Below are 13,989 nucleotides of genomic sequence, written 5' to 3' on the forward strand. Positions count from 1 at the left end.
ATGCAAAACCACACCCTAATTAAGGGCATACTTGTCATGAAAGAATTTATTCATGTAGTTATGCATGGGAATATTTTCACACCAATTGGTCCCAATGCATCTTTTCAGATAATTAGTTTGAAAATATTCCCTTACCCATTCGTATAAGAGAAATTTTCAATGAAAAAATATTTGCGGAAAAGGATTTTTATGCCAGCCTAATGTGCCCTAAAAAAAAAAAAGGAGAATTGTTTCATGTTATAAGGTCATGCATTTCTACATTTACGGTCCCCTAGGTAAAAAGTATCCATCTTAAATATGGATGCAAATTGGTGGTCCATCTAAAAAGAATTGAAACCTATGGTCCAAATATTTTTTTAATATAATTATTATTTTTAAGTTTTAGAATTCATTTATTTTTTCATGATCTCCATGTAAAAAGAGGCCCACAAATTTATCACAAAAATAGATTTTAAAAGGCGACTCATTTCTACATGGACAGATAGAAACCGTCTAAAAAACAACGTACTGGTTTGATGTAAACTCGAAAGTAAGTAGGAGAGAGAACAAAAAAAAGAAGAGAGAGAAAAGAGGCGAGGAGAGAGAACAAAGAAGCGGGAGGAGAGAGAGAAAAGAGGAGAGAAAGAGTATAGAGAGAGAGTGGGATTCTGGTACGATAGATCCCGTTTTTTGGGGTTGTTTCTTTTGTCCAAGTTGTAGTAAATCCGGCAAGCAGGGCCTGTTTCAGTTCGGGTTTCTCTCTCTAAAGCGTGTGATGGTGGTGGAATTTTCGACAATGGATCATCACCCTGAGTCCCCTGATTCTCCATCATATGTCTCCTCACCCGATGTCTCTCACAAGAGATCCACTAACCCCAACCCAACTAGCCCTGGTAAAAAAAAAGGCCATCTCTTTTCTCTGCGAATTTTTTTCTGGTCAAAGTTCAGTATTTGGGTCTTATTCTTTGCCATTTGCTTTGTCAATTGATCTTCTACCTTGGGTTTTATGCATTGTGAAATTTGGTGCTTTTTATTATGGGTCAATGGATTTTACTGGTTTGATTGTTATAAATTACAGAACAGATCTATGCCTATCTGTTTTCTGTATTCTTCAGATGTTGCGTTTCTTGTTATTTTGAGAAACTTATTCCTTATTGGATGGATAATGGATAATGCATTGTAGTTCGAATGTGCCTTTGGCTAGAGGAGAGCAATGCTGGTTTGTTTGGGTTGACATTTTGTATGTGCAAGGCCATTTATTTTCTTGTACAAATTTATTTGATTGTTTGCAATTGTATTTTTAGATTGGGAGTGATAACAGTGTTGGGTTTCTGATATTCTTGAAAGTAGATTTGTTAATTTTGATTGACTGCGAAGAACTTGCTTTATTGGTGACATGGGTCAGTAGATAGATATATATGTGCATATTGGATATACCGGCTTTGGGCTATTTATTGATGCATTTGTTGCAGAGAATGTGGTTAGAGTGCTGCATAAGGCTCATGTTTACTGTATTGTTGGGTCTGGTTTTTGGTGAAAGCATGGGGGATTGGGATCAATTTAGTAGTCATTGGGTTGTTGGGACTATGGTGCTGAGCGTATGTGCATCTGTTTTTGTGCGTTGCTATCTCTTTGATTATTGGATTCAATTCCATGTACTGTAGGATTGTTACACTTTTTAGCTAGAGAAGGGAATTCCTTTTGTTTTTTCTTTGACATAGATATGTGCCCTCTGTTACCAATGAAAGATGGTAAGTTATTCTCTGTGTTACTTTCATGCAAATTGCACTATTTCTCCTTGACAGTAATTGAGTCATAGGAGATAGAAAGAAACAAAGAAAAGAGTGCCAGTTTTCTCCCTGAAACTAGGCTTAGAACACATAAGAATGGAATTGAGAGCAGTCCTCTTGAAAATGGGATGTCTCCCTAGAAGGAGAATTTGGATGATTGACTTTTTAGTGAGAGGGGAACAATAGCATTGGGGGTTTTTCCCTAACTTCTGGGGTTCCTGATGTTTGTAAAAGACAATAAGAAAGAGAGTTTCTTTGGAGATAAAGGAACAATGATGTTGTATAGTGTTTTCCCTAACTTCTGGGCTTCCTGATGTTTGTAAAAGACATTAAGAAATAGTGTTTCTTTGGAAGGAACAATGATGTTGTAAAGTGTTTTCTCATTAATCAATATCTTCCAATGGTGTATAAGAATACATTAAGAAGAGAATGCTTCTAGATTAATAACTGCTAGTGGCCTAAAAGGCATAAAATAAAAAAATAACCAGGCCGGTAGATGACATATACTCCTCAACTGTAGTTACTTCTTGGAATGGATATTTCTTTTACTCATTCTTGTCGATTTTAAAAGTCGAACGATTGGTACTTGGTTCCCGTATACTTGTTCAATTTTAGTTCTATCCTTATGTCAATGTTCGCACTGCATTGACTATAATATACAACATGCTTTTGCAAATAAATTTGAGGAGGGTTATATCTGCAATGGATAATATTCTTAGACAGATGGTAATCTGTATTTTACTTCCAAGTTCTCCATCCTTTTTTCATTTTCATTTTTCCTTTTTAGAAATTGGGATCATTCAAATGGTCGGTCATTTCAAGTCCATGCAGTTGGTGTTGCTTATGTCTATATGAAATAATTTTATTTTTCCTTTTCTTATCAGTGCTGACAAAATATCCCCATATCATATTTTAGTCTTATATTCCTTTTGAATCTCATGTTATATCTTTCCCAATATGCACACACATGTATACCTTGTTTATGTGCTAAGTGAATTTTTTTGTCATTGGTCATGGCCACTTGTTAGACAATAAGGAGAAGCCAGCATCTGTTAGGTTCCTCGTATCAAATGCAGCTGCTGGATCTGTCATTGGAAAGGGTGGTTCAACAATAACAGAGTTCCAGTCACAATCAGGAGCTCGCATTCAATTGTCTCGTAATCATGAATATTTTCCAGGAACAACTGATAGGATAATTATGATATCTGGAACTGTTGACGAGATACTTACAGCCATGGACTTTATCCTTTCAAAGTTGCAGAGTGAGGTATGTATTATGTTTTGTTGTCTATCAATCTTAATATCTTTTTTGTATGGACCTTCTTCATTCTTATGTAAGTTGGTTTCTCTTATCGGATAGTTACACAATGAAGATGGTGATGATGTGGACCCTAGACTAAAGCTGAGACTCATTGTCCCAAATAGCGGTTGTGGTGGCATCATTGGCAAGGCTGGATCCACAATTAAGTATGATTTGCTTCACGTTTTTCATAGCTGGCCTAAGTCTTGTTTTGTCTCTGCAATATCTGAAGAAAACGACTTGAATTTACGATCATTGTTTTCCTATCTTCATTTTGCTTTTACATGACATTATTTTTTATTTTCATTTTGTTTTTTATTTTAATTATTTTCCTGTTTTGATGTTTCTTTTTATCCATGTGAATTATAATGAGATTAAAGTTATTTGTAATTATAGTGGCTGTGAATGTGCTCTAAATGAGATTCAATAGGTGGAGTTTGAATGTTTCATACATTTTATGCTATAATCAGTTATATCTCTATCCATGTGTATAATTCATATCATCATTATCATCCTAGCCTTAGCCCAACTATTTGAAGTTGGCTACACAAATCCGGTTCCGTTGTTTTGCTCTATCAAGAGATGTGTAGGATTTATATGAATGTGATTACTCACTTGGCAGGTTGATACTTATTTGGTGAGTGCGCCACTTATTGGGATGGTTGAATATTACATCGTGGATACAAGCGATATTCCTTAACATTTTGATTGACATTTTGGGATGCAAATTATCACAATTAAAAGGCTGACATTTTTTGTTACATCTTGGTTAAATTTCGGCTTCTGTAGCGAGAAAGGAATCAATTCAGTCAAATAACTGTGAAGTCTGCTTGTTTTGGAAGAATTTAGCCTTAAGCATACCTAGACCAGAAATAGTCTGCTTGTTTTGGAAGAACTTAGTCTGAAGCATACCTAGACCAGAAATGGTGTTTCCACTCCAATTTTACTTTAAGCAACGAAAGAAAAGGAAATTATGAGACTGCAAGAATCTTTTCCTTTCCTGATTAGTGAAATTCCAGAATGGTAGTGCCTCCCTTTGTACAGAGTTCTTGCCACTAAGGGCATGGCTTGATCAGCATTTACTATAGTTAACAAATTTGGCCAAATGTTGCAAATAAAGTTGCAATGTCTATTGATTCCACTCTTTGTCTACAAAGCACATACAAATGTTTATGGACTTATCAGTCTGGCCCATTAGATCATTAAACAATGTTAACATTTTCTATGAAAAGTGGAAATCTTGGTAACCCCATCCTTGGTTACTGTGAAACAAATTTTAAACCTATCAAAACCTGCAACTTGCTCCACTTTATAACCATGGGAATCTGCAAGCTTTTTGATGCAGGGCCGAGATGCAAGATCCTCTCAGTGAAAAGGACAAGATCCGTCATGTTTTGAGATATTTTGGGGATGATTATAAAGTCTTTGTTTCCTTTGTGATGATGAAGACTTCATTTCCCTCGTTTCGTGAATTGCAGCCGTTATTGTTGCAACATGAAGCGTTATTCGCCCTCTTGCCCTCACTGGAAAAGTTTTCTTCGACCGATTCTCATCATTTTTGTTTGTTAAAGAGTAATTGAGATATTAATACGGGCTAGAATTCAAATTGTAGTGGAAGAGGTAGAGGATACAGAGGTAGAGGACTTGGAGGTTGAGGTGGAAGAACTAATTTTCATCCTAATCAGGTGGTTTGCTACCTACTCCTTCAGCAATATCATTTGTCTTTTTAGTTGGTGGTGTTGTTTGCTAGATATGTGGAAGCAAGAATCTTATAGCCATTAAGTGCTATTGTTATTAAACCCAGCCAGTTGAAAGTAAAGTTGCCGCCCTAAATCCTTCCAGCTAGTGGAAAGTAAAGTTTATGCCCTTAATCATTTTCTAGAGGAGTTAGCTATCTTATCACCTATAAAGACATGTCGGGTTATGGATAGTGGTGTTGTAAATCATGTTTAGGGTGTGTGGTTTGTTCTTATCCCTAATTCCTTACTTTCATAATGGCTTTATTGTGATTGGTGATGGAACCTCTCTGAATATTCAGGAAGTGTCATAGTTCACTCCTCATATGGTCATATCTACGTATCTAATGTTGTCTTTGTTCCTAAGATGTGCCAAAATTTTATTTCAATTTCTCAGTTAGCCCAAGAAAATTCTATTTTCATGTGTAGTTACCCCTGATTTTTTCTTTTTTAAGGAACAACAATTGGGATAACATGTGCTAAAGTGTCTCGTCGGGGAGCTTTATATTATAAATGACCCTCTCAAGGAGAAATTCTCATTGTTTTTTTCTTCACTTCGTATAAATTAAGATGCCAATGTTTAGCATCATCGTTTAGGTCATTGCAGTTCTGAGTCTATGAATAAATTATGCAAAGAGAGCTTGATTCCCTCTAATCTTGAGATTCAATCTTCCTTTGTGTGTCATGGATGTTAGTTGGGTAAACATGTGAAATTTCCCTTTATGATTTATAATAAAAGCGCTTCTACTCCCTTTCAATTAATTCATTTTGTTGTTTGGGGTCCTACGTAATTTTCTTTATTTGGTTCTTTAATATTATGTCATTTTCAGATGATTTCTCTCATTCAACTTGAATATTCCTTCTTAATAAGAAATCCACTGTCTCTCATGTTTTTATGAAATTCAAAATCCTTGTTGAAAAACACTTCCGAAAGCCTATATATTCTACTTTCGTAATGCTCGAGGGGGAGAGTTTCCATCCCATAAATTTAGAACCTATCTGGAGGATAATGGGGTAAAACAACAAATATCATGTGCAGACACACTTGAGCAAAATGGAGTAGCAGAGAGAAAACATAGGCATATCAATGAAATTGCATTGTTCATGATGTTTATGAGTGGAGTTCTTAAGTATTTATGGACAGAAGCATTTCGTTCAACAGTTTATCTCATCAATATGTTGCTTACAAATGTTCGACATAGAAAGTCACCTTGCTAAGTTCTGCTTTGTAAGGACCCTGATCCACATTACGCTCTTTTGAGTGTTATGCCTATGTCTATATTGACTAGTGCCAGAGAAATAAGTTGTCCCCAAAGGCAGACATTTGCGTTTTTACAGTGTATACTGATGAATACAAGGGGTACAGGTGTTGCAGTCGTAGATTGAAAAGAGTGCTTATATCGAGCCATGTAACCTCTGATGAAAGTAGGATTTATATGCCTCCTTGTTTTATGGATGTAGATGATTCAGGTAAACTTGGAGGTGCCATTGCAGCAAGAAATCTTGGTCGACCCATGAATGAAGTTGTAGATGAGACACCATTTTTGGTGTATAAAGGTGTAGGTAGCGGTGATGAGCAACACAATCATGAGCGGGAGATGATTGAGGAAACTCCTCTAATATCTGGGAAAGAGTTCGCGGAGTATGTGGACCAGGGTTTAAATGAAGGTTCTCATAAAATTGAAGTCCCTCATAGATCGGCCAAAGATATTTGTACAGTAAATAAGAAGGTGTGAAGGGCAGCAAGGTGATTGTCCAAATGAGGACTCTCATGGTCCAGATGAAGACTATCCCAAACATCAGCTAAGGATATTATAGTATATCTAAGAAGAAGGCGTGAAGGGCAGCAAGAAGATAGGCCAATTGAAATTCAAGAGAACACTTAAAACCCACGGAGGTCTACCGGAACTAAGCACAAAATTGATCAATGAGTAAGTTATAACAACTTCACTCATAGTTTTCAAATTTTTTTATGTGCACTTTTCAAAATAGGGAGTCTAGAACTTATCTTGAGGCAAGTGAAGATAGGCATTGGATCGGGGCTATGGCAGAAGAAATTAAGGGTACGTACATCAATAAGATTTGGGAGATACTTCCTACACCTGCAGATAAAGATGTAGTGGGCTACAAGTGGGTTTATAATGCGAAGTACTAGTCAGATGGCAGTGTGGAAAAGTTTAAAGCAATGATGGTTGCAAAATAGTTTGATCAACATCATGGACTTGATTACGATGAAACATTTAGTCTTGTGGTTAAAATAGTGACAATTGGAGTGGTTATATCCATTGCTTTAGCCTATGATTGGTCTCTTTTCAGTTGGATGTTAAGAATGCCTTTGTGCATGGAAAGTTGGTTGAAGAGGTCTACATGGAACAACACAAACTCCAAGAATGTGGTCTCAGTGTTTTCATAATTCGTTAAAAGGAAGGGATTTTGTTAGGGTAGTATCAGATCATTCATTATTAATTTGTCACAACAAGGAAACTGTTATTGTCATTATGCTTTATGTTGATAACATTATAATTACTGGGAGTTCTATACTCCTGATTGATGGTGTCAAGAAATTTTGTATGATAGATTTATGATAAAGACTTAGGTAAGTTGAGATACTTCCTGGGAATTGAAGAAGATGGAAATGAGAATCAAATTTGGTTGTTTCAACAGAAGTACGCTCTAGACCTTCTTGAAAAAGCAAATACGACTGATTGTAGGCCATATCGTACACCAACTGCTCCAAACAAAAGGTTAAGGATATTTGAAGGACAACCTTTAGATAATCCAGAGAGACAAAAGTTAGCAGGGGCATTATAGTGTCCCACTCTCACCAGGTCTGATATATCATACATTGTTAACCATGTGTGTCAATTTACGCGTGCTCCCATTGGCTTTGTCATGGAAATGTTGAAGATAATAGTCAAATATGTTAAAAGGAACAGTGGATCATGGGCTGCTCTATGAAAGAAACAACATGAATAAATTGAATATTGCTTCTATAGTTTGGTACTCTGATTCAGAGCGATCTGGAGATTCAGATTTTAGAATACTAGTCTCAGGTTATGGTGTCTTTCTTGGTAGGAATCTAGTTTCATGGAGAAGCAAGAAACAAAAAATTGTTGCGAGGTCTAGTACTGCGGCCGAGTATCGAACACTTGGAGGTATAATTTCTGAGATTTCATGTAACAAAGTATTGTTTCTTTTTTTGGAACGGAAATATTCAAGTCAACAGTTTACTGTGACAACAAGAGTGCTCTGACAATTTCAGCAAATCCAGTATTTCATGATAACTAAACACATTACGATAGATTGCCATTTTGTTCATGAGAAAATTGAACCCGAGGAAATAGATGCTTGCTTTATTGGGACCGAAAATCAAGTAGCTGATATCTATCACAAAAGGGCTTGCAAAATATAGACATGAGTTCATAAAGAAGAAGTTGTACATGTTCAAGCATTATGTACAACTTGAGGGAGTGTTAGAATGCAATGAAGGGCAGTTATATGATTTGTGTGTATTTTTGTGGTTTATATTGTAAATTAGTTTGCTGTAATGTATAAGGACAATTTGTCCTTACTCAAGATATGACATTATACATTATATTACAAGAATTAGGGCTGTTCCATGGTGTTTGTTTTCATGGTAGAATAGTGTGTGCATCTTTTCTCTCTTTTTCTGTATTTTTCAATCCCCTTGATAAGGGGAAATTATTAGGGCATGTTTGATAACCCAGATAGCCCATTCATGAAAATGTGGAAGGTTGGGTTACGCTGAATTGGAATTAGACCCCCAAATTTGAGGATGGGGAATTCATAGTTTTTTTTTTTTGGGGTGGGAGGTGGGTTCCGGGGTGGAATTCCCCCATCCTTGAAATTTGAGCTGTGGTGGAACCCCAAAATTTTGCCCAACCCTGGAAATGTAGGTCTGGCTACACTAAATTAGGAAATGGACTTCCGCGGTCCCTCTAAATTGGGGATGGGGAATTCATGTGGTTTTATTTTTTTTGGATGGGGAGGGGAGTTTGAGGTTTTATGGAACCCTAAAATTTTTCCTTTTCATTGTAAGTGATGCCTCTTCTGTCTCTCTCTCTCGCTCTCTCTCTCTCTCTCTCTCTCTCTCTCTCTCTCTCTCTCTCTAGCTCATCTTTGTCAAGTCTTTGGTTCCTCTTGCATGCTTTCCTTGGTGAGTTTCCCTGTGTATAATATATGATACATTGATTTTCCTTTCCCCATTCCTGCAATACTTTGTTCAATGTTACAAACTCGGCTCGGGCTTGGGACTCGACTCCCTGCTTGAGCTAAGTAACTCAGGCGAGTTCAACTGCATTTTTGTAAGTCCTGCACCAGCCCAAAAAGGGCTAAAAGGTTGCCAAAAATGTTTGTGAAAAATAATTAAAAATTAATAAAAAGAAATAAGTTATAAAGTTATCAAAAGTCTATAAATGGTAGAAAAAATATATCGAATATGGATTAAGAAAAATTGTTTTATAGCTTGAAAAATTTCGAAAAATGCTAGCAGGAATATAGAACATTAGAGTATATAAGAAGAAAAATTTACAAATCATAATAAAGTCTTTGATTTTTTAAATAAATTTAAAAAAGCTGGGTTTGTCTACGAAACTCGCCTTAGTAGGTTGACGAGGTCAAGTGACTCAGTCGAGTTCTAGTCAACTCAGCGGAGTTTTGAAACACAGCTTTTTGTTTGATTTCATGTGACATCTCTGTTATTGTCTCTAACCAAGGATATCTCTCTTCCTCAAATCTAGTTTTGATGACTATTTCCTTTCCTAACTTTCTCATTTTGGTTATCTTCTTTTCTGAGCTCATGAAAAATTCCTTGTTTTGGGGAGCTTTAATAAATGAATTTGGTGAAATTTAAATGGTTGCACTCTGTTGCACTCTGTTGCATTTCGTGATTTGTTTATTTATTAATGTGACGATCTTTAGGGAGTGGAATATGCTTGCCCTTCCTGAATATGTGTCTTTAATTCAAAACGATGGGGTTTTGTTATTATTCTTTGTTTCTCCACATTCATCTGGTAATGCAATTTATCTGCCTTGTTTGCATATTGTTTCATTTTACAAAATTTGGTGCAGCATTTAACTAACACTCAACTGAAAATATCTAGGTTTAGGTGTAGAGACAAGTCAAGTACTAGAAACATGTGCCTTTGCTTGTTATATTGGCTTTGTTGGGAATTTTCTTATTTCACATTCAATATACGGTTTGTGTTGTTGGGTTTGTGAGTGTATAGAAACCAATTCTCTTGACTTGGACTACAATGTCGACAAACTAAAAGCCAATACAACTTGAAATTTTTCAATAAACTTGAAATTACAACTTCCACAATCAAATTACAGCAATGTCACTTTGACTACAATGAGCTATTGACTTCTAAATACACTTAAATGAGAGGATACAACTCAATTAGGGTCCCTTACACTCGATTAAAACAAGTTACAAAAAGAGATCATCAAACTACACATGTATACTGTGCTTTTGAAAGTTCAGCACCACTTAAACTTACGAAGCAAAACTATACATCAATAGACTTCATGAAACTCATCACAATGTGATCTCCATTACATCAACATACATATGCTCAAGTGTGCAATGCATCATGACCATGGGAAGCCAAGCAAAGCTCTCAAGTGCTCGATTTACGGCTTTGGGCCTTAACTATGTGCCATTGGGTGACATGTGATGGCATACCTCAAGATTGGGTCAATTCATCATTTAATAAGTGGGAAGCCAAGCATCTATTGATACACACTTAAAACATGAAAGGATTTGTAGAGATTTAAAGATCAAAACAAGAATGAAAATCATGGGAGAAAACCGGGCTTTCAAACACAAAATCGGTTTGATTGAGTTCACAATTCGGTTCACAAAAATTTCGGCATAATCTCCTCTTATGAAATCAATAATTCAAGAGGTCAAGAAGAAGATAGGAGTGGCTGATTTGATCATGAAAAGCTCAGAAAAATATTGGCAAAAATGCTTCAAAATTCAAGAAAGAAAGCTCATGGAAAACTATGTCAAAATGTGCATAGATGAAGCCTTTAAACTATATGGATCAAGAAAAGAAAAAAACAGTTAACAATATATATATATATAAATAAAAAAAAAAAAAAAACACTTTATAGATCAAGAGAGATCAATGATGATTCAAAGGATCAGAGATCTAATTGTCAAAAGCTGAAGAAATGTTGTTGTATTGAGAATTTACAGCAAGGAGAAACTTAAGAAATCAATGAAAATAGAAAGATCTTACTCAATTGTTGAAGGCTTGAAGACGAGATCATGCATGTCTTGAAAATGAGCTTTGAATCACCATTCATCGAATAGTATATGACCTTTGATGGAGTTCTTCTCTCACATTAACATGGAGGATTTTAAGAGAGAGAAAGGAGGAGGGAGACTAGCTGGCGCATGCCACTTTGGAGGGAAATTTGTGAATTCATGTGTATGGAATGAAGCTTCAAGGGGGTATTTATAAGCTTCTAACACTCAAGTGTGGAGATGCTTCTAGATGGATGAATCTGGGCTTTTCATGTCATCTACCAATGCCTATAAAGACATGCATGATCCTAGCCACCATCCACCATCATGCCATTAAGATGTGTGGTATGGATTTGAACACTTTTACCCTCTTTTAATTCACCCCAATTTCCCCCAGTTATCAAAAAGCCTATGCTCCTTACATTTAATAAAGCTAAAACCATGATGGAGGGTATGCCCTTATGGTCATTTGTCAAAATTTTCAGCAAAAAGTAAATCTTAAAAATTCCCTCTATTTTATAAGAGCATGTGGGGCTATTGAAATCATGCTTCCTAAGCTACGTAGTTAATTGCATATTTACCATATACCCTTAGGGTTATGCTTGTATACGAACCCTATACCTCTTCTAGAATCCTCCACACATGTGCACAAACCACTTGCTTTAGGCATTAAACATGTGCCATAATAAATTTTCCAAAAAACTTAATATTTCATAAAATGCCAAAATTCATCATAGATGTGCACAAACCACTTGCTTTAGGCATTAAACATACATGTGCACAAACCACTTGCTTTAGGCATTAAACTTGTGGAAAAATAAATTTTCCAAAACACTTAATATTTCATAAATGCCAAAATTCAACACCCTTAAGTTAAAACCACCAACTATGAAATGACATGGGGGTTCCCTAGTGGGTTGACATTACCCCCACATCATCTCCATATGGGGGGGATGTGGGACCCCTCAAGCCAACACGTGGACACCCATTGGCCATTTGGGTGTCTTGTGTGGGTCTTGGGGGACTGTCCTTGTTTGTTATTTTTTTCAAATAATTCCGGAACATAGATTTTCTTGCTCAAAAAAATCCTAAAATTTTTCATAAATCCATAAAAGTCATTTTAATGATTTTTCATCAAAATAAATTATTTTGGTATTGTTTTAAAATATTTACAAAAGAAATTAGAATTCTTGGAGTTTAATTACAAAATGGAGCACTTCACTCTGCTAGACCCGGAATTCAAAGCCATCTTCTCGATATGACCCATCAGACTCATGACCCACAATATATAACCAGGGGCTCATGATTTCAGCCTATCAAAGTCAAAACGATGTGCGATTCTGAATCCCCACGTTTAAGTGGATTTTAAGTGCACCCCCTAGAGGACAAGCACACACATGGTGTGGGGGTTCTTCTCTCGGCACATGTGCATAGCTCTAACAAGTGGATCCTTGGAAGAGCGGCTTCCCATGCATTGCGACTGTATATGCACATGCTACGAGAAGGTTCTAAGAATCAAGGATTTAGGTCAATGTCCTCTATTGGCCCTAACCTTCCTGTACAGGGCTTTTTGTCATCAAGATTATACATAAATTGTATTGCCCTGACACATCACTCAGTCAAGACGCACAAACATAACAGCCGGCTTTGACTAAGAGGTAACCCTCTCAACTGTCTTGGTACCTCCCGTGCATACAAATCCTCCTCATGACTTAATCGGGATTCCATGACTCTTAGTCCTAGTGCGTCAAGATCATAGAGTCATGTCGCTCTTTTACTCCCATTGAAGTTAAAAGCCATTGAAAATGTCACAATTTACAGCCTTGAAAGGCCATGATTCCAACATGGTCTCCATTTTCTTTTTTGGAGGAAAGGACTAGTTTATCTTTAAAAAATTGTAATTGAATTTTGCTTTGGTGGGTAACTGCTGTCTATGAAGCATTCTGCTTGCTAAATGATTGTTCGATTCCAAACTTTATGGGAATTGTTTGTGATGGATTATGAAATGTGGTGAAATGACTTCTGCAACTAAATTCTTTGAACATGCAGTTTCTTGGAACTCCATGGTTTATTTACCAATTGCTATTGGAGAGATTAAAAATGCAAGAAAGCTCTTCAATGCCATCCCCAAGAAACTATCATCTCTTAAGGTGGGAATTGAATGCCTTTCGAGAACTTGGTATCTTGGAATGTGATAGTAGCTGCTTATGTTAGGAACTCTTGTTATGATCATACTTTGAAAACCTTTGGAGAGATGCTAAATACTAGACTTGAACCTGATGAGATCTCATTTCTAGCTGTTCTTCTTGCCTGTGCCCATCTAGTCAGTGGCCTTGGTTGATTGATCAATACATAATAGGAAGAGAGAGATTTCAAATTAAATTTAGCAACCAGCAATACACTAACGGACTTGTACATTATTGTAGTGACATCAAGGATGTAGAACTAGTGTTTCGAAGAATGCAATTCAAATTGAAGCTGAGGATTTATCATTATGCTAAATGGTTAATCTATTGGGCATGCTGGATTGTTGTAAGAAGTGATAGAGGTCATTCGTATAGGCATTCATAAAAAGCCTATGAAGCCTAACTCTGCTACTGGGCACTTTACTTTGGTCTTGTAAGATTCATGTCAATTATATTCTTTAATCGAATATTTATGCAGCCACTGGGATGTGGGATGATTTGAGTTTTTTGAGAACAAGGATGAGAGAGGTATAGATGGAAAAGACTCTAAGCTATAGTTTGATTGAGGTGAATAACTCAGTTCATGAATTTGCATTGTGAGAAGATCTACTTTACATTAAAGGGTCGTTTGGATACCTGGAAATATATTGTATGTGAAATATATTACAGGCGTAATACATTATTGCGTAATGCATTACGTGCAAATGGATTGTCACTGTTT

At 36.3% G+C, this 13,989-nt stretch overlaps 1 protein-coding gene across 4 annotated transcripts in view; it reads left to right on the forward strand.

Annotated features, from left to right (window-relative positions):
- Positions 1-686: 686 nt before the first annotated feature.
- BTR1L (binding to TOMV RNA 1L (long form)) overlaps positions 687-13,989 on the forward strand; it is a 38,351-nt gene continuing 25,048 nt past the window's right edge. For all 4 annotated transcript variants that reach the window (XM_006843038.4, XM_011624585.3, XM_088872579.1 and 1 more), the window contains exons 1-3: positions 687-872; positions 2,798-3,036; positions 3,130-3,236. In XM_006843038.4, coding sequence (XP_006843101.2) covers positions 755-872; positions 2,798-3,036; positions 3,130-3,236 — 464 coding nt within the window. In that variant the 5' untranslated portion in view covers positions 687-754. The remainder of the gene's footprint in view (positions 873-2,797; positions 3,037-3,129; positions 3,237-13,989) is intronic.

Source organism: Amborella trichopoda, chromosome 7 (genome assembly GCF_054954075.1).
Source record: "Amborella trichopoda isolate Santa Cruz 75 chromosome 7, AtrichopodaSantaCruz75HAP2 v2.0, whole genome shotgun sequence".
NCBI classification, from domain to species: Eukaryota; Viridiplantae; Streptophyta; class Magnoliopsida; order Amborellales; family Amborellaceae; genus Amborella; species Amborella trichopoda.